The sequence below is a fragment of the Dasypus novemcinctus genome, chromosome 5 (assembly GCF_030445035.2).
Source record: "Dasypus novemcinctus isolate mDasNov1 chromosome 5, mDasNov1.1.hap2, whole genome shotgun sequence".
Taxonomy (NCBI): Eukaryota; Metazoa; Chordata; class Mammalia; order Cingulata; family Dasypodidae; genus Dasypus; species Dasypus novemcinctus.
The window spans coordinates 38,885,593-38,904,885 of NC_080677.1; the positions used below are offsets into that span (position 1 = coordinate 38,885,593).

General features: G+C 35.8%; 1 protein-coding gene across 1 annotated transcript in view; it reads right to left on the reverse strand.

Annotated features, from left to right (window-relative positions):
• Positions 1-18,738, reverse strand: part of ABCB5 (ATP binding cassette subfamily B member 5) — a 122,168-nt gene extending 103,430 nt beyond the window's left edge. The window contains exons 1-10 of the mRNA XM_004464305.5: positions 18,515-18,738; positions 17,651-17,708; positions 15,769-15,919; positions 13,835-13,889; positions 5,274-5,465; positions 5,007-5,178; positions 2,437-2,561; positions 2,179-2,356; positions 714-827; positions 290-400 (exon numbers count right to left, since the gene is read on the reverse strand). Coding sequence (XP_004464362.4) covers positions 290-400; positions 714-827; positions 2,179-2,356; positions 2,437-2,561; positions 5,007-5,178; positions 5,274-5,465; positions 13,835-13,889; positions 15,769-15,886 — 1,065 coding nt within the window. The 5' untranslated portion in view covers positions 15,887-15,919; positions 17,651-17,708; positions 18,515-18,738. The remainder of the gene's footprint in view (positions 1-289; positions 401-713; positions 828-2,178; positions 2,357-2,436; positions 2,562-5,006; positions 5,179-5,273; positions 5,466-13,834; positions 13,890-15,768; positions 15,920-17,650; positions 17,709-18,514) is intronic.
• Positions 18,739-19,293: the final 555 nt, after the last annotated feature.

The window sequence follows — 19,293 nt, forward strand, 5'->3', positions numbered from 1 at the left end:
CATTTTGGTGTGCTTCCAAATCTTGAGTGGAGGAATTCCAGGGAGCTGAAAATGCCTTATTCATTTCAACAGATAAAAGAGGTTGCATAATATAACTAGTCTTCCAGAGTTATTTGGCTGTTACTGATCTACCTATCCATCATCTATCATGTATCTATCTGCCCTAGTTTTTAAACAAAGTAGCCAAAATTTTGGTCAAAATGGTCATAAATATTTTCTTAGGAGGAGAATTGGCCAGTAGAAGACAATATCAGAAAAGCATACAATTCTTAAAATTAATTCATCCTACCTTGATAGATGGTCTTGATGGATAACTGAAAGAAACATTTTTAAATTCCACAGTTCCTTTCATGTATTCAGGCTTATATCCAGTTGTTGAAAAGTTATCTATAGTGGGTTTCTTGGAAAAAACAGAGAGCATATTATAAATTTGCAAAGGAATAAGATGACACTCTCTATATCCTTAAAAGAATTTAAAATGATTTTCTTTTACATTTTTTTTCTCTTATACTTTAGAAGTACCTAAAGTTAGACATGAAGGTTGCAATAAAACACTATCTCCTTGTAGAAGAGTAAAAAGCAGTCCCTCTTTCTGTAGCAAATTGGGCAACATAGATTTTGCCCATCCTATTTTAGTGAAATGAGTGTACCTGTTCTTTGGTCTCTTTCTCTCAGTAATGGTTGTTATCCCTCAAAGCAGTTAGAAGTCTTACCTTATCAATAACCTGGAAAATATTAAAGGCAGCTCCTCGGGCTGTAGTGAAGGTTTCAAAGTGAGGGGCTGCTGATCCAATGCAATAGCTACTATGGATTACACTAAGGAAAACCTATAAGAACAAAAAATAATATTTATCTTCCCACAGTTTTATAAGAGAGACAAGTGAATGCTGTATAGACTTGGGTGAACCTCATGGAATGCTCTTAGAAAAACTAGATGGGAAAAAATGGAAGATATTGCTACATATAAAGAAAACACGTGCAAATCTAATTATCTTTGACTTTTTCCTAATGTGAAACTACTTTTGATTGTCCCATAATCTTATGGTTATCAACTGCTGGGACATGTGAGCAGGAAAATTCAGTGCCTGAGGAGTGCTGGACAGGCCACTCTGATGGGCCAGCAGGTGAATTGTACTTCCCTCCTTGCTGGTCAAGCCACAGAGAGAAGGGAGCAAAAGATTACACTAGCTTAGAGACATTGCACTATTTTAGTCAAACTTTAATGAAATCTTGTATTAATGGACTCCTGTCCATTTTCAGAAAGACGCATCTCTGCAAAAAGCCAAATAAGGAAATAACCCTGCAAGATAGATGCTATTATAGCCATCTGACAGACAAAGAAGCTAGGGCTTAGAATGTCATTTGCCCATGGTCACACATAAACTGAGGACAAGGATGCTCCCCAAATTCTTGTGCTTAAGTTTTATTTTGTGTGAAATATGTAAATAACTTCAAGTCTTCACTATGATAGTCTCAAATTCAAAAGATGAAGTTAGTTGAAAGGGGAGGGATTCATATAGAATCTGAAGGCCAAACAAGAATTGAAGTGTAGAGGGCAGATCACTTCAGTTCAGCAAGACAATGTTTATTAATTTTGAAATGATTTTTTGTTGTTGTTTTTGTTGGAACTTGAGGAGATAACTGAATAAATTATAATTTAATACATAACCCCAGGAGTTAAAAAGTCACATATGAATTGCTATGTTGGACATCTTTCTGTATAGAGTCTTCTTTTTAACATTAGTGTATGCTGAAAGGACAGAAGAAGGTCACAAGAGACCAATCTACAGAATATCTCCCTGGGGAAGCTTTTTAGGAAAGCAACTGTAGAGGGCCATCTGATCTCAGCAAGAATGAAGGGAAAATGTCTCACTGGAGACTGAACTTTTTTTTTTTTACTGCTAGATTAAAAACACTAACAGTAGAGAATTCAATTATGAGTCTTCTAACAGCACAATGCTCATCACAAAGAAGGCACTAAATAATGTTGGATGAATAAATCTTGTCAATTTGTAACTATAATTTTTAAAGTTTACAGAAACATTTGAAGGACATACATTTTTGGTTACTAAAAAACACATCTTTGAATATCCATCAGCAGTCAAAGAGGAATCTTTACTAACTCTAGGTAAGAAAAGATTACTAGGCCAGTTACCTTTTTTCTCAAACAAGACTTACAGTAAGAACAGTCCCAATGGTATAACCAGGTTCTCCACTAAGAATCATGGAGGTTCCATACCAAAAAACGAGTCCATAGGTTCCATGCATAAAGAAGTATACAGCACCCAGAGAGAGTTTTGAAGCTATAGCCTTTTTTATGCCAACATCTTTTGCATCTTTTAGATTCTGTGTATACCTTAAAAAGACAGAATGTACTGTAATAGCCCTTGGGGAAAAGAAAACCAAGCATATATTGCCATAATTAAAAGGACAGACCTTTGAATTTCTTTCTCTTGGGCCCCAAAGGCTATGACTGTTCGAATTGATGACAATACTTCTTCTGCTACAGCCCCAGCTTTGGAATAGGCACTTAATTCCTTATTGGTCAATGAGATGACTATCTGTAATAAACCACCACTGCAGTTAACCAAAGAATGAGACTCTCATAGTAACAATGCACAGGGCATTTAATTTTGGTAGAATCTAGAATACCAGGATTTTATTATTGGAAAGGTACTTAGATAGCATAGGCCAACTTTGTCAATTTGCAAATAAGAAAACCAATATCTAGAGATATTAATTGACTTATTTACTGTCTCTGTTAAATAGTGAAAGAGCTTAGACTAACATAGCCTAGACTTTAAATCCCTATCTATTTTGCCTTCCACCAGTAGAGCTAGTATTCTCTCTGTATTTTTAAATATTCTTTTAGGGGTTGGTTATCTACAACGGTCCAGTTGGGAAAGACTGGATTTGGAGAAGGACATTAGGGACACAGTTCTTTTTAGGTGCATTCTGGAAACCAGTTAGTCTGATCTGACTTGCTTTGTCTCCATGTAAAATGGCCCCCAGAGACTATGGGTCACAGGGCTGCGGCAGGGAAGGAAACATGATCCTTTATGTGTGGGGGTGTGAGTACTGAAGCTATTCCTGCAGAATGCAGCCTACTTAGTAAATGCTTTGTCTTCCAACACTGAGAGGTGATATAGCTCAGTAAGAGAGGAGAATATCACCCTTCATGGTTATAAACAGGCTTACCTAATCTCTCCAGATTGGGAATTAGAATGTGTTTTTTAAATTTATTTGTTTGTTTTTGTGTACTACATGTTCCACTTATTAATTCTTCAAAGTTTAGTAATTAGCACAATTCAATAACATGGAATAGCAGGAGCACTGCCTTCATAGCTGAGTCCATACCACTGTCTACTTCATAGAGCAAGTCTATCTATTTTCAAAATACATTCCGCATAATTGAGCTGATTTTGTGTAAGACATGCTCAGACAGCTGTTACAGTCAGAAGACAGCATATGCTGAGTAATAGTCATTATTTTCTGAATTCATCCAATAAAGACAATTATTCATATTATATATATCACTGGAGAGGAAATAGCACCTAGCACAAAGCCAAGTACTTAATAGGTGTTTAATAAATGCTTGCAAAATTGAATTGAAAATAAGGAAGCTAGAAATCATCTACCTTAGCTAGTATTCTCTAGTGATTTCGATAGCTTTGACTTTTCCATACTGCCTATTCACAAACAGTTATTACAACAGCAGAATTTATATTCCCCATTCTCATTCCTTTTATATTTCTCACCCACCTCTCTTCAATAGGCAGCTACTTAAGTCTCTGACCTTAGTAACTAGTGACAATGGGTAATCTTCCTACTGATGGGTTCCCATTCAAATAAGCTGGGGATGAAGATTTTGACAAAGGTTACAAGGTTAATCTTAGACAAAAAATAAAGATCTGTTGTCTAAATATCCAATCCTAGTGTTAAGCAGTAAGTCAACATACAATTTATTTTTATTACCAAAAATTTTTTGGTTGAATTTGTATATTGCCAGCAAATAAAATCAATGAATTATTCTGATACCAGTTTTCTGGATTTGCCTTCCAAAAAGAACAGTTATCTTTGCAAAATTAAAAAATCCATCCCTCAAGAACTCCCTGTGCCTCTAATACCAGCTCACCATCTCATAAATGTCTGCCTTTGGTCATGTTGATGGCTTAGTCTCCCATTATTTACACCAAGACAAAAGGATTTTCCAGTAGTGATGGGAAGCATGTTTATACGTTATAGATACATATTCTTTTTCAGGTGACAAAATAAAAGTAGTTTTCCTTCTATTAATAGAGAGCTTCTCTGTTTCCTCTACGTATTCTTAAAGACTTTCTAAGAGGATGGATACAATTAGGAAAGACTTGATTTGGAGAGGGATATGAGAGATATATTGATTTGCTTTTGGATTTTATAAAAAACACTGGTCGCAAAACTAAGCTGTAAATACACTGATATCTTATAGAATACTTACAGTACAGCAGTGCTAAAATGTAATTTAGTATATGCAAATACATAATTTGTTAAGAAACAGAACTGAGATTTATATAGTAAACAAAAATAGACATTAGCAGACATTTTAAATGTAATTCAAGGCCTTAGAAAATACAAATTTGAAATGGCTGATATAAAACATGTTTTAAATTTGTACTATTTTAGGATTTTCTCATTTTGTACATCTTAGTAAAACAAATTGAAATGTATTTATCTGGAAATTTGAAACATGCAAGGCTCTCTCAGAGCAACACCTAAACATCCAATGTAATGCTTTGTCTATATTGTCATTTGAAGCTGCATCAGGCTGCTGTAAGAAGAATGTTTCTTAATGTTAGGGGCAAACCACTTTTAGCCAACTTGAAGATAGAAAGGCAATTAATGGTGAACAAAAGCAAAATATTTACGGTGTGGAATCTCCCTTTGTATTTTGGGATATGGAAAAGGAATAGAAATGCCTCTAAGACATCAGTTCATTCTCTGCTTCCAGTCAGCAACCACCTGCCTACCCTAGAACAGAGAGCTGCTGAAGCCATTACAAGAGGACAGGTGGACAGGGTCACCAGGGTGAGTTTCCAGCCCTTCACCAAACCAGTCACTAGGCCAAGAGAAAAAGTAGACATGTTTTGAAACAGCAGGGTGATCTTGTCTCCAATACCATCATTGATTTTGTTGATGTCACTGAAAAAAAAAAAAAAAACAAATAAAAAAATGATGAGTCATTTATAGGCCATATAGGAAAATAATGTTGACGTACTACATAGCCATCATCTTACTCAGTCATGCGAGTGTTAAGTTCACCAACATCACAGCCATCAAACCAGCTAATGTCCTGTGCCAAAATTGAATGAAAAAACTGTTTTCGAATTCTCTTAGTCTGCCGGGCTGCAGTCATAACCCAAAAAGAAATCTGCATGTAGCCAAAAACCAAGGCAGCCAGTCCTATTCCAACATAATACAGGGTCAACCTGAAAAGAAATTAGTGTAAATGTTAGTGCAACTGGAGCACAACTTTTTGCCCTTGTTACTATAAAAATCAAACATATTATGATATTTGACTGAAAGAATTTATGCTAGAATCTATAAAATAACTAAAATATACCACCATGAGAAAGAATGAAGTATAGGGAATGCAATAATCTCATTTTCTCTGCTAAGGCATCTTCAGTATCTCTCTTACACTACTAGCAGAAATTAGTATTTTAAAACATATTTTCTGTTCCTATACTCATTCAGTATGTTAAATTCTTACCTTTGAAAAAGTTACATTCAAGAAATTAAACACCTGCATGTGAAACAAGAGGGCAAAGAAAATGATAGTAGTTGAAAGCAGTTTATTAATAGCTCTAAAATAAAAAAAATTTTACCATTTAATTAAAAATTCAACTTAAGGAATTTACCCTAAGGAAATATGTACAAGGATTAATCTATATGGATGTTCATTAGCATTAGTAGTAATACAGAAAAGCTGAAAGCCATCTGAATAATAGTAGGAGACTAAATAAGAAATGTATACATTTGATAAATATTTAAGGGGATCCCAGTATATGTGAGGAAAAAACAAGTTCCTATCCTAGAAGAGTACATATTCTAGTTTGAGAAGACAGACAATAAGCAAATTAAGGAACAATCAGACTGTTCTAAGAATGAAATAAACAGGGTGACAGGTCACAGAATAACTGGTGGGGAAAGTGGGCTGGGAGAGTTAGTGCAGATCAGTAGAGTGGTTAGAGAAAATTTCTTTGAGCAAGTGATGTTATAGGTGGAATTCAAAAGTTGAAAAAGAGCCAGCCATAAAAAAAGCAAGAAGAAAAGCATTCCTGGGAGTGAGAGAAGAGCAAGTATAAAGGTTTGAGGTGGGAAAAATGTTAGTATGTTCCAGAAACAAAATGAACCCAGTGTTACGAAATTATGAGGCTGGAGAATCTGGCATATTACAGGGTATTAGCCACAGTGCATTGTCCAGATTTTATTAGAAGAGAAATAGAAGACCATTGGAAGGTTTAAACATAGGGTGATCTTAGCAGTCCAACTTTTTAAAAGGTCATTCTGACTCCTCTGTCCAGAGTAGATGGAGGAGACAATAATGGAATCTGGCAGTTCTATTAGAAGGTTATTGCAATGGCCAAGGTGAGAAGAACAGAGACTTGGATGGGGGTGGTAGCAACCAATGTGCAAAGAAGTAGACAAATTCTAGATATATTTTAGAAAAGAACAAACAGGAATTGTCAAGTTACTAGATGTGAGGAATGAAAAAAGGAGAGAAATCCAGGATAACTCTTTAGGTTTTGACTTGAGCAGATGGGTGAATGGGGTTCCATTTTTTGATAAGGGGGAATGGGAGAGGAACATGTTGGCAGCAAATAATAAGAGTTCTGTTTTAGACATGTTAAGTGTGCGAGGTCTACTCAATGTTTAAACAGAGATCAAATAAGACATTGAAAATGGGAGTCAAACCCAGAGAGGGGTCTAGGCTGAGGATGTAAATTTCAAAGTTACCAACTTATCTGTGGTAATTAAAACAAAGAGACAGGATAAGATGACCCAGGGAGATAGACTGGGAGCGGGGAGCGGGGGCGGGGGGGGGGGGGTGGTTGTTGGTGGAAGAGATAGAAAGAGCGAATGCAGTGTGGGTGGCAAAGACAAATGGTAGAAAGACTGAGTTCAGGAACTCTCAAACACATAGATTTTGGAGTGAGGAGGAAAAGCCTGTAATGGAAGCTGAGAAGGAGTGACTGGTGAGGTAGCTGAAAAGCCAGAGAGTCTTGTAACAAGGAAAACATGAGAAGAAAATAAGCATTTTCTAATAAGAGGACTGTTTAAAGACAGGATAGACTACTATCATGTTGTTGAAATTTTATTAATGCTGTGGGAAAATGTTTGTGATATTTTAAGATGGGCAATGGGCTATAAAATCAAATTTTAAAAATTTAAGGTTTGTACACAGAGAGCTACAAAACAGTCTTGAGAGAAATTAAAGAAGATCTAAATAAATGGAGAGACAATCTATGTTCATGGACTGGAAGTCTCAATACTGAAAGATGGCAATTCTCCCCCAACTGATATATAGCTTCAGTGCAATCCCTGTCGAAAATCCAAAAAGTTTTTTGTTTTTTGGCAGAAATGTATCTGAAATTTGTGTATAGAAATGCGAAGCATTCAAAATAATCAAAACAATTTTAAAAAAGAACAATGTTGGAAGATGCACACTTCCTGATATTATTTTATATTATCATTTTATATTACTATAAAGCTATAATAATCAAGACATTATGGTACCAGCATAAAGATAGATATACCAATTAATGGAATAGAATTGAGAGCCCAGAAATAAACCCTTACAATTATGGACAGTTGTTTTGAAAAAGGTGTCAAGGCAATTCAATGGAAAAGGGATAAATTTTCAATAAATGGTGCTGGGATGACTGGATATATACATGCAAAAAAAAAAAAAAAAGATTATTTCAGACCCTTACCTCACATCTTTCACAAAAATTAACTCAAACTAGATAACAGACCTAAACGTAAAACCTAAAAATCTGAAAGTTCAAGAAAAAAACATAGGAGAATCTTTTACAATCTTGGTTAGGTAAAAGAATTCTTAAATCCAAAAGCACAGTCCATACAAAAAGAACCTGATAAACTGAATTTCATAAAAACCTGAAAATTCCGTGTATCAAAAGAAACAATTTAAAAAATGGAAAGACTAGTCACAGACTGGGAGAAAATATTTGCCAATCATAAATCTGACAAAGGACTTGTATGAAGAGTTTATAATGAATTTTTGAAAGGCAATAAGAAGAGAAACAGCACAATTAAAAAGTAGACAAAATATTTGAGTAGACATTTTACCAAAGGGAATAAATGAATATCTAAAAATTACTCTGTATGAAAGATTCTCATCATTATTAGTCACTAGACAAATGCAAATTAAAACCACAATATGATACCACTTCATACCCACAAGAATGCTTATAATAAAAGACAAAAAGTAAGTGTTGGTAAGGATGTGGAAAAACTGGAAACCTCATACACTGCTGGTAGGAAAGTAATACTGTAAGAAATGTAGATTAGTTCAGTTTTCACATAAAGGAAGAAAATATTAATTAATGTAACCAGGCAGCCTACTGCCTCAGTCTCCCACTCCCAGGTTAAGCAGGAACAAAAGAAACCAGCTTAAGCCAGTCCAATAGCCAGTAAAAAGTATGCAGAAGAAAGAGCTAAGTCAGTACAAATTCAGCACTAAATTCCATTTCTTATTTGGCAAAAGGAGCAGGTAAAAGCTAAAATAGTTGGAAAGTGATGGGGGAAGCGGTTTATCAAAAACTTTTGCACGGAAAGTTAGACTTCTCGGATAGGCTGTAACCTCTGAAGTAGCCAATCTATGGAGAAACAGAGGAAGGGCTTGCGTGCTAGGCTTAGGGGTATAAATTGTGTCATTTTTCTTTGTTCGGGGCACCAGTCACGTTTTCTGGTCAGATTGAGAATAAATTCTTTTCTTCTCCACAATTGGATGAGCCTTATTTTCTTCCAGAGGAAGATTTCTTTACAGTATGGTGCATCCACTTTAGAAAATGATTTGGCAGTTTCTTAAAAGGTAAAGATAAACTTGCCATATGATCCAGCAACTCCACTCCTATGTATCTGCCCAAAGAGAAATGAAAATATATGCTCACACAAACATTTGTGGATCAATGCAGTAGCATTATTTTTTAATAGGTAAACCACAGAACAACCCAAATGTTAATGAACTGGCCAACAGATAAGCAAAATGTGATATATCCTTGCCATGGATTATTAAGCAAGAATAAAAAGAATAAAAAGAAAATAAACTACTGATATGTGTTACATCCACAGATGAACCTCAAAATCACTACAAACAGGTGTGTTTCTATGTTTATTCAATGCCCAGAAAATGTAAAGCTTTAGAGACAGAAAGCTAATTAGTAATTGCCTGAGGTTGGGGGTTAGAACAGGGATTGAATGCAAATGAGGGAGTCTTTTTAGACTGATGGAAGTGTTCTAAATATGAATTGTGATGGCTGCATAATTCTGTAAAAAAACTATTGAATTGGACACTTAAAACTAGTGAATTTTATAAGTAAATTATGCTTCAATAAAGCTGTTAAAATCATATGAACAGTTGAAGGCATTTTGCTAAGTGAAATAAGTCAGACACAAAAGGACAAATATTGCATGGTCTTATGAATATGAACTAAATATGAAGAATAAACGCATGGAGTTAAAACCTAGAATATAGGTTATTAGGAGATAAGAGGAGGGCTAAGAAGGAGTAGTGATGTAGAAGTTTTAATTATGTATGTAGACTTTTTTTTAACTTTACTGTAAAAGTATGGAAATTGATAGAATTGATGGTAATATATTATAGTGAGTAGAACTAAAACCATTGGTTTATAAATGGGATTGTGGATGAAAAGGGTAGTCTAGGGATGTAAATATCAATCGAAAGAAAGCTATAGAATAATCTAGGGGCTAAATAACATAGCGAAGCCAGAGGTGGATGGGAATTTTTGTTAATACTACAAATATAAGAATGTTCTTCTGTGAACTAGAACAAATGTACATTACTATTTTAAGTTGGTAAGAATGTGGAGAAGCATGGAAAAATTACAGTTAATGTAACCTATGAACTATAGTTAACAACAATACTGTAATCTTTCATCATGCCAAAGATGTACTATGTTAATAATGGGGGGGGTATGGAAAAATATGCCAAATGTACACTATATACCATAGTCAGTGATAATAGTAATAATAAACTGATGATAATTATCTCATAATCTATAACAAATGTTCCACAACAATGTAGTGTGTTGGTGGAGGCGTGGTGTATCGGAATTCCACACCTGTGCATAATGGTTTTATAAGTTCACAACTTCTCTAATAAAAATATATTTTAAAAAATCATATCAACAATCCAATTATATTAAAATAATATATGTACACCTATACATATTAAAAGGCTGTACTAGTATAAGTAAAAAGTAATATTTATTATCCTTTTTTAGTGGGATTATAAGTGATTTGAATTTCTTAGTGAATTTTTATTTATACCATTTTCTACAATCGAAAACATTAAGATTTAAAAACAGTAGATAAAAATAATTTCATAACAACAATTCACTTTTTAAAAGATTATTCTTTAGGGAAATGGCTGTGGCTCAATCCGTTAGGCTCCTGTCTACCATATGGGAGGCCTTGGGTTCATGTCCTGGGGCCTCCTTGTGAAGGCAGGCTCGTCTGTATGCCATGGAGAACTGCTAGCCTGCAAGTGCTGCAGAGAGCTGACTCAGCAAGGTGACGCAACAAAAAGGGAGACAAGTGAAAACACAGAAGAGGGTGCAGTGAATGGACACAGAGAGCAGACAGCAAGCAAGCCGCAACCGGGGCGAGGGGCGGGAATAAAAAAAAAAGAATATTCTTTAAAAATAAATTATGGAACAGCATACCCAATTTATACCATGTGGAAGAACCATACTTGTTAACACCTCATTTATCCAGTAATCAGACTCCTGGACCCAGAAGAAGAAACCTTCGTAGTCCTAAAGCCCAGGCATTTTATTCTGCATCAAGAAATGAAGTTGTCCTCAGGTATAAGCAACATGCAAATTAAGGTTGATTTTAATGCTCCTTTTATTGAGCACTTACTGTGTACTATGCATTATACCAGGCCCTTTACATATCTGAATATCATCTAATGTCCATTACTCCTATATGTGTAAGTATTAATATCACATTTTACAGATAAAGAAACAGAGGCTTACAGGAGTTAGTTACGCAATAGCTTCTATAGGTAGAAAAGTGGCAGGGCCCAAGATCTGAATCCCAAACCTTTGATATGAATCACTTTGGCAATATTCCGGAGGAAAAAGAGTAGTCAAATTGGCTTGGGAAAGTCTGCAGACCTATCCTTTCTCTTGGAGACTGACAATACACAAGAAAATACTTTTAAAAAATACAAAAAGGTCACCAGCAAAGAGCTTAACTTGTTCAACTTGGGATATCTCCAACCAACTGAGCACGTGTACCTTCATGCACTTTTGTTTATTAATCACCTGTTAACATCTTTTGGAATTATACTAGGTACAAATTGATGCACCAGAAATTGCTGTTTATCCTTCAATATCTGATCTAATCTTTTCCCTTTATAACAGAACCTCCATTTTATTTGGAGAGGCAATATCCCCAGTTAAAATGGTTGTAGTCACATGCCTAATATAAGGTGCGTTTTAGATATAATTGGAATTGTTGTAATGGAATTTCTGGCAAATCTAGTTAAAGGGGCTGACTCAGTTAGGACTGTGTGATGGTTAGGCTATTGTGTCAACTTGACCAGGTAACTGTGCCCGGTTGTTTGGTCAAACAAGCACTGGACTAACTGTAATACAAGGGCATTTATGGACTTTAGTCACCATTGACTTTACTGCAGTGGTAAATCATAGACAGCTGGTTATAATTACATCAGTCAGGGAGATTGCCATCAGCAATGAGTGATGCTTAACCCAATCGTCGAATGCCTTAAAAGGGGAAGTGATTCCAGCATTGAGAGAGAATTTCCCAGCTCATCTTTGGACAGTCAACGTCTCCCAGAACTCGTCAAGAACCTTCACTGGACTTTCATTGCAGCCCCTGGTTGAGGCCTGCCTATGGAACCTGGACTTGTGCATCCCTACGGCTGCGTGAAAGACTCTTATAGAATCTCATACTATTGACAGATGTTTCTTGTTGATTCTGTTTCCCTAGAAAACCCTGACTAATATGGCTTGGTACCAGGAGTGGTTCTTGAGAAACAGGGTCTTAAACATGGAGTGTCTGAGGTGGTTCTGGGAGTTTTGTAATTGTCTCTCTACTCTAATTGGACTCAAGAGTACTGAGGACTCCCTTTCCAATAACGAAGAGGCTGCTAACACTCCATGGCGTGAGTTGGCAATTGAGATATGCAAAACAGCATCACTGGATTCCCCTACTTCCACACTTGTAAGAAGCAGGGAAGCTGTTTTAGTCAGGGCATTTTCCAAATCAGATTGACTATGGAAACTTTTGTCATCAAGTATCTTAAATATTTCCAAATTAGAACTCTGGCTTTAGAAACAACAGCACAAAAATACTGTGTTATAACTGTTAAGAAATTAAATAATAATAAATGTTGATAAATGAATGTTAATAAATTAAGTAGCTTTTTAATAACTGTACATAGATATATCTTTTTATCTTATACTCCCTTTTATTGCTATTTTATAAATGATGCCCCTATTTCTTAAATTTCCAAACTTTTCCCATAAGAAACTCATACTTTATGATTGTACATCAGGACCCTGCCTTAAATTGTAAGACTAAAATTCAGTAGAAGTCAATACCTTGACTTTTAATCAGGAATTTTCAAAAGAACCAATATAAAGAAATTTTATGTAAAAGCTCCTATAAAAAGTATATTCTTGCAAAGAAAGCTGAGGCTGTGGCAAAGCACAACTCGGAGGTGCACCATGCACACTGTAGTCTAGAACAGCGCTGCCCAACAAACTTTTCATGATGAAGGAAATGTTCAGTATCTGTACCATGCAGTATGGCAGCCACTAGCCACATGTGGCTACTAAGCACTTGAAATGTAACTGAGAATGAGGAACTGCATTTTTCATTTAATTTAAATTAATTTAAATTTAAATAGCCACATTTGGCTGTGGTTTATGTTCTGGACAGTGCAGGTCAAGAATTATGGTCCAAGAGGTGTCAAAACAATGTGATGGTTGTGTAAGATGGAGGTTTCTGGAGGGAAAAGAGTGAGGGATTCCTCTTAGTGAGACAGTGCTGTAATCCAGTGAATATGTTCAGTAAAGTAACATCTATCTAAGTAACAATCTCAGCACATATGACAGAATCAGAACACTGTTTAATGCATACAATTACAAAAACAGAATGCCCAAAACTTTTTGGTTTTTAAGGTTTATAGAAATGTCATTTTCTATAAGGTATGGGAGGAAAATGATTTGGGGGAAAAAAAAGGAAAAGCCAGCTCATTATTCTCTAGGAATGTATCTTCAGTTCAATTGGGAAAAATTGGTATAAAATAATCCCTACAACTTTTCTATCGAAGAAATAAAAGCCAAAGTATATGAACCTATGAGCTTTTCAAATAGAAGAAAAGTTATGGAATAATTATATTTTTATATATCAAATGAAAGAGGAGGAAATATTTGCCTTAATTACTCATATGTAATACATATGTAAATATCAGATAGAACTTTCCAGTTTTTTACTTTATAAGTATTGAATCAAGCAGCGTGCAAAAGCCTGATGTTAACACTACATTTGGACTTACACAATTATATCTTCATTCAGCTTCTCTTGGGAGTCAGTACAGTTCTGATAATTTGCTGTAAAAAAAAGTTTTTAAATTATAAAGGAAATTAATTTATAACTGGCCATACTATTAATAGATAGCCCTCTAAACAAAATGAAGTAGATTCTCAAGAAAATGTATTTAATGCCAACCCACAGGCTTTTGATCACCTTATTTTCTATTACTTAGTCCCAAATTTTGAAATAATTAACTCTGCTCTCAAGCAAAGTTTCCCAAATACATTAAAAATTACAAGAAAATATTAAACATGCAGTTCATACCAGGAACGAATTCTTAAGGATACTTCTGATTTCAGGCAGTAGTAAGGTAAGTAATAGTAATAGAATTCCCCTTTTCCACCTGAGATTATACATTTAGAATTCAATTTGAAATACTTCAGGGAAAGCCTCAGAGGAAGAGGAAGCCCAGAGAGACAGGTTGAAATCCGGCAGAGATTGCCCACCATTTTGCTTCAAAATGTGGCAACAGTCTTTGGTGAGAAAGTACGTCTAATGGTACCTTAAGCTGGACTTCCCATGGCCTTAGGACTGTAACCTTTTACCCCAAATAAATATAAAACATAAAAGCCAACAGATTTCTGGTACTTTGCATCGGTACCCCATTTGGCGGACTGATACAGCAGGGATTACTAATATTTATAATAGCCAGCAGATAAAAATGACTGGATACCAACTATTTCAGTGCATAGGAGAATTACTGGATCTTAAATCTAAAAAGCAGTGTCACCTTACAATAGGATGTTACAGAAACAAAGATCCATGAAGGATAACTAAACCTGGGTATACGAAAATGCATTTTACCACACCTGGGTTTTAGGTTTTGCTTTTTGTTTTCACTATCTTTATTCAGGGTATTTGTTCTGTTATGAATATTTTTCTGCATGTTATTTTCTTCTTCCTTTTTACCTTGCTGCACCATGTTCTACAACGCTATGCATGTCTATGTAGAATTAAAGAAACTCTATCCTAGGTGGGTATCTGAATGATTCAGCCATTCTGACTTTCTTCTTTTTAAAGGATTTAAAGGATGCAACATATATATGGGGATTTAAATGGCCCAAACCTTTGATTAAATCCTGATTTAACCAGCACTTCTGATAGAAAATCCTTTGTTTTAAAGCAGCTAAATTAGAGATACAAGTTGAGCTTTGGTAGATCTCAAATGATTCTTTTTTTCTTTTTAAAAGATTTATTTATTTATTTCTCTCCCTCCCCCTCCCCCCCAGTTGTCTGTTCTCTGTGTCTATTTGCTGCATCTTCTTTGTCCACTTCTGTTTTTGTCAGAGGCATGGGAATCTGTGTTTCTTTTTGTTGCGTCATCTTGTTGTGTCAGCTCTCCATGTGGGCGGTACCATTCCTGGGCGGGCTGCACTTTCTTTCGCACTGGGTGGCTCTCTTTATGGGGTGCACTCCTTGCGCGTGGGGCTCCCCTACACAGGGACACCCTTGCGTGGCACGGCACTCCTTGCGCGCATCAGCATTGAGCATGGGCCAGCTCCACACGGGTCAAGGAGGCCCCGGGGGGTTTGAACTGCGGACCTCCCATGTGGTAGGTGGACGCCCTAACCACTGGACCAAGTCCGCCGCCTCAAATGATTCTTATATACCAATTCTTCTCAGTAAGCTAAATATATTTATATTTGTAGAAACCATTAAAGAAATACATCTAAATATTATATTTGAGAAGGCACTAATAAAAATATGTAATAAAATACTGTTGACAATACATTAGAGCTCATAATTTCTTTGGGGATGCCCCTAGCAGTTTAGAGAATAAAGGACTTGAATACATATTATATAGATATTGTTGACAATACAATAATTTGTATTATGAGCTCAAATTTTTATGCTTTAGAATCCCAAGCAGTACAGAAAAATAAATCCTCTACTCACTTGTGTTGGTTTTCATTAGACGTCCTTTAAGAAGGTTATCAGTCATTTCTCCTAAAACCAGGGACATTAGAGGAAGACAAGCTCCATTCACCAGTGATGCCAGTAATCCCAGGATCATGAGCACAATGTCCAGTCTATCGGCAAAGCGAAACTGAGGAAAGCAAATAAAACATCTTGGCATTACAGTCGTTAGACATTTTTTAAAAGAAAGCCTTACAGTTTGCCATCAAGGAAATGTTACTTAACAAATTGATTAAAAGACTAAATAAATGCATAAACTCATAGACAAAATCAGGACCCAATGAAGCTATTTTGAAAGACCACAATGAAAATATCTTGGCTCAAATCTATTTCCTAGGCTTACTGGGATCGCAGCAATGACACAACTGAGTGCAGTGAACAGAAACAATCTAGTAAAAGTTCATTCACCAAATGTTAGGGACTATATTTTTTAACCTTATTTTAAAGCTTCCAAATTTTTTCTACTCAGGAAAATATCTATACTGCAAATAAGGATCTATAATAATTTGCAAGGCTGTTAGGAATAAGAAAGATATACCTGAAAGCCAAATACCAAATGATTTATATTCCATTCTATAGCAGGTTCCCAAAACACAATTCCAAAACCAAATCATAAACAAAATTTGAAAATATGAATTGTTTATTTTGAGAGAGGCTAAGATATAATGTATAATGGTATTGAAATGTAATTAGAGTTGAGTAACAACAAGAGAAACTTAAGTATTTTGTGAGTAGAGACTGAAAAAAATGTCTTGTTTTTCCATTTATTCACGCAACAACTAATAAACATTTATGAAGTAACAACCACAGCATTGTACTTGGTACTGCAAATGAGAAGAGGGTATATGCTCATTGCCTTCCCCTGAATAGTGTTATGTTTTTGATAAGTTTCATCACATTCTGCTACTTTCCAGCTCTTTTAACTTTGACTTTTGAATGAACAGAAGCTGTTTCATATACACTTCTAATGACACTGATAGCCAGGCTGACACAGAGATTAGAATAGATGGAGGGGCTGCCTGGGAACACATGACTGAAAATGTTACTTGAATATATTACCAAAGAAGTGTGCTAAGACAGGAATACTTTCTAATACATACACTTTATAAAATATTTAAATACTTGATTTTATTTTAAAAGTAGGGAGCGGAGGGCTCAAGTGGTTGACCTCCTGCTCCCACGTAGGAGGTCCAGTGCCTCCTAAAAACAAACAATAAGCAAACAAATGAAAAAACCAACTCAAGGGAGCCAATATGGCTCATTGGTTGAGTACCAGCTTCCCACTTACGAGGTTCCAAGTTCAAGTAAAAAAAAATTTATTTATAATACTTTCCAGTCCCAGTGGGAAAAAAAAGGATAATATTTTAAAAATAATAAAAGCAACACATATCAATGTAGAATCGTTAGAAAATACTTAAGTGTAAAAATAAGAAAGTAAAAGTCACCCATAATACTGCACCACTCTGAAATTAACCTTTGGGAACATTTATGCATATAGATTATAAGAAAAGAAAACCATATACATGCATACATTTTTGTTGTTGTTGGAAATTTCAGGTCACTGTGTAGACTGTGATTTCTTTTTTCAATTTTGCTTTGCAAGGCACTCCTAGCTCACTAGAAATTTATCATTTATCAAATTCTATCATATGGAAGTTTGTTGCTAATTTTTCTTATTTCCTAATATATAATTTTGGGCTGTTCCATTTTTTCCTACTGGAAGTAATACCGTGGTGAATTCTTTTTTTTCTGCCAAATAATGAATGTAAAATATTTTTTTAAAAAACACAATCATTCAATTCACTACTGACAATTCCCTAAAATTTCCCGACTCACATACTTGATAAATGATTTCACTTACTATTTCAAAAGGTCCAACAGCTTGCTTTCCCACTGTGGGGAGTTGTCCTTGCAGTGTTCTGGAAAATGTTTAAAATGGAAAGGTTACAATGTGAATATGATTTACAAAAGTTTCCAATTAAATATTATGCTCAAGTGTCAAATTTAATGCCTTGTAGCAAATCTATAACAACATTGAAAATTCTGAAAATAATCTTAATGATACAAAGATTTTTAGTACAGTCATCGAGAAACAAGTTTTCACTGTTAGATTAAGGCAACAAACCAAAGACACTCCTCTAGAGCAGAATTTTTAACATTTATAATAAATTACTCAAGAGCAGGAATTCTTAAGGGGTCTGTGAGCTTGAATTGAAATTCAAAAAAACATTCTTGTGGGGATGTGTCAGCGGAGGTGTGATATATTTATTTAATAATACACAGTATAGTGTAGACTTAGTAAGGGGTCCATGTTTTTCACCTGACTGGCAAAGGGGTCCTTGGGACACAAAATGTTAAGAACCACTGTTCAAGAGCAACTCTAAGGTTTTAAGGAAAAGTCTATTAAGGACGCATTAAACAGGTTTTCTCCGAAGTTTGTCCCCAGTTAAAATTTTCGTTTCTTAGCTCACATTTCAAGGAAGTCCAAATGAAAACTGTAAATTTTATCGACTGATTTCAGGGAAATCTGCCTGGTAAACGCGTGCATGTGTACATGAAATTCTGAAACATCAAAAGAAGAACTGAGGTGAACTAATTGTTCCATAAAAAGATGTCACGAGTAAGAAAGTTTGACTTCTCTCAAGCTTTATAACGCTCTGTCGCCTTGGATAAATGACAAATCACTTAAGTTTGTTCCACTTGAGGTAATTAACAATTCACTTACGTACTGGACCGATTTACTCTTGGATGATGCAAGGAAGACAAAAAGTGCTTTAATGTAAAGCTCCAACCCCACCCGTCCCTCCCCCGGCCTTGGGGGACTCAGTAAGTGCTCTTCTGATAAACTTTGTTTCAGAGAAAGCATTTGTGCCTCCCAAGGATCTTCACGGCAAGTCTTTGAAATGGGGACCGTATGATTTTTTAAGTCTCGCTGTCATAGTAGTAGGTGGAGAATGGCACAGGCGCAGATGCACAGGTCTGGGGGTTTCCTTGGCAACGACCCGGAGGCGCTCAGTGTTGCTCGGCAACGACGGCGGGGGGCGGAGCCTGAGACCAAAGCCCGGGTAGATTCCACCCCCGTAGTTGCCTGCGGCTATGCGACGCCAACTTCCTGGTCTAGGGTGCTCTAGGCTTGCTTGCTAGCTACGGTTCGGTGGTTCCATTTTATTAACACAGATTAGCGTGGCTCAGAGGGGCAACTTTACTGCTCCCAACTCCAAATGTGCCTTCGGGTCTCTTCCAGGTAATCGAAATCTTGCCCTTCTTTAAAAACAATGCCCAGAGTTTATATTCCACTCTGATTCCACTTTTCATGTTCCTACAACCCAGTCGTCAATTCTTAGAGCTGTTTTCTTTCACACTGTTTTCTCCCATCTCTCAAGTCTTTAAAATGAAATAAAGTGTGTATTTTCTCTCTTCTTCGTGAAAACTGGCAAGATTAACCACGTTCCCATTCCAGTTTTCTGTGGTGTTGCACGCAGTTGTAATTGCTGTTGTGTTCCC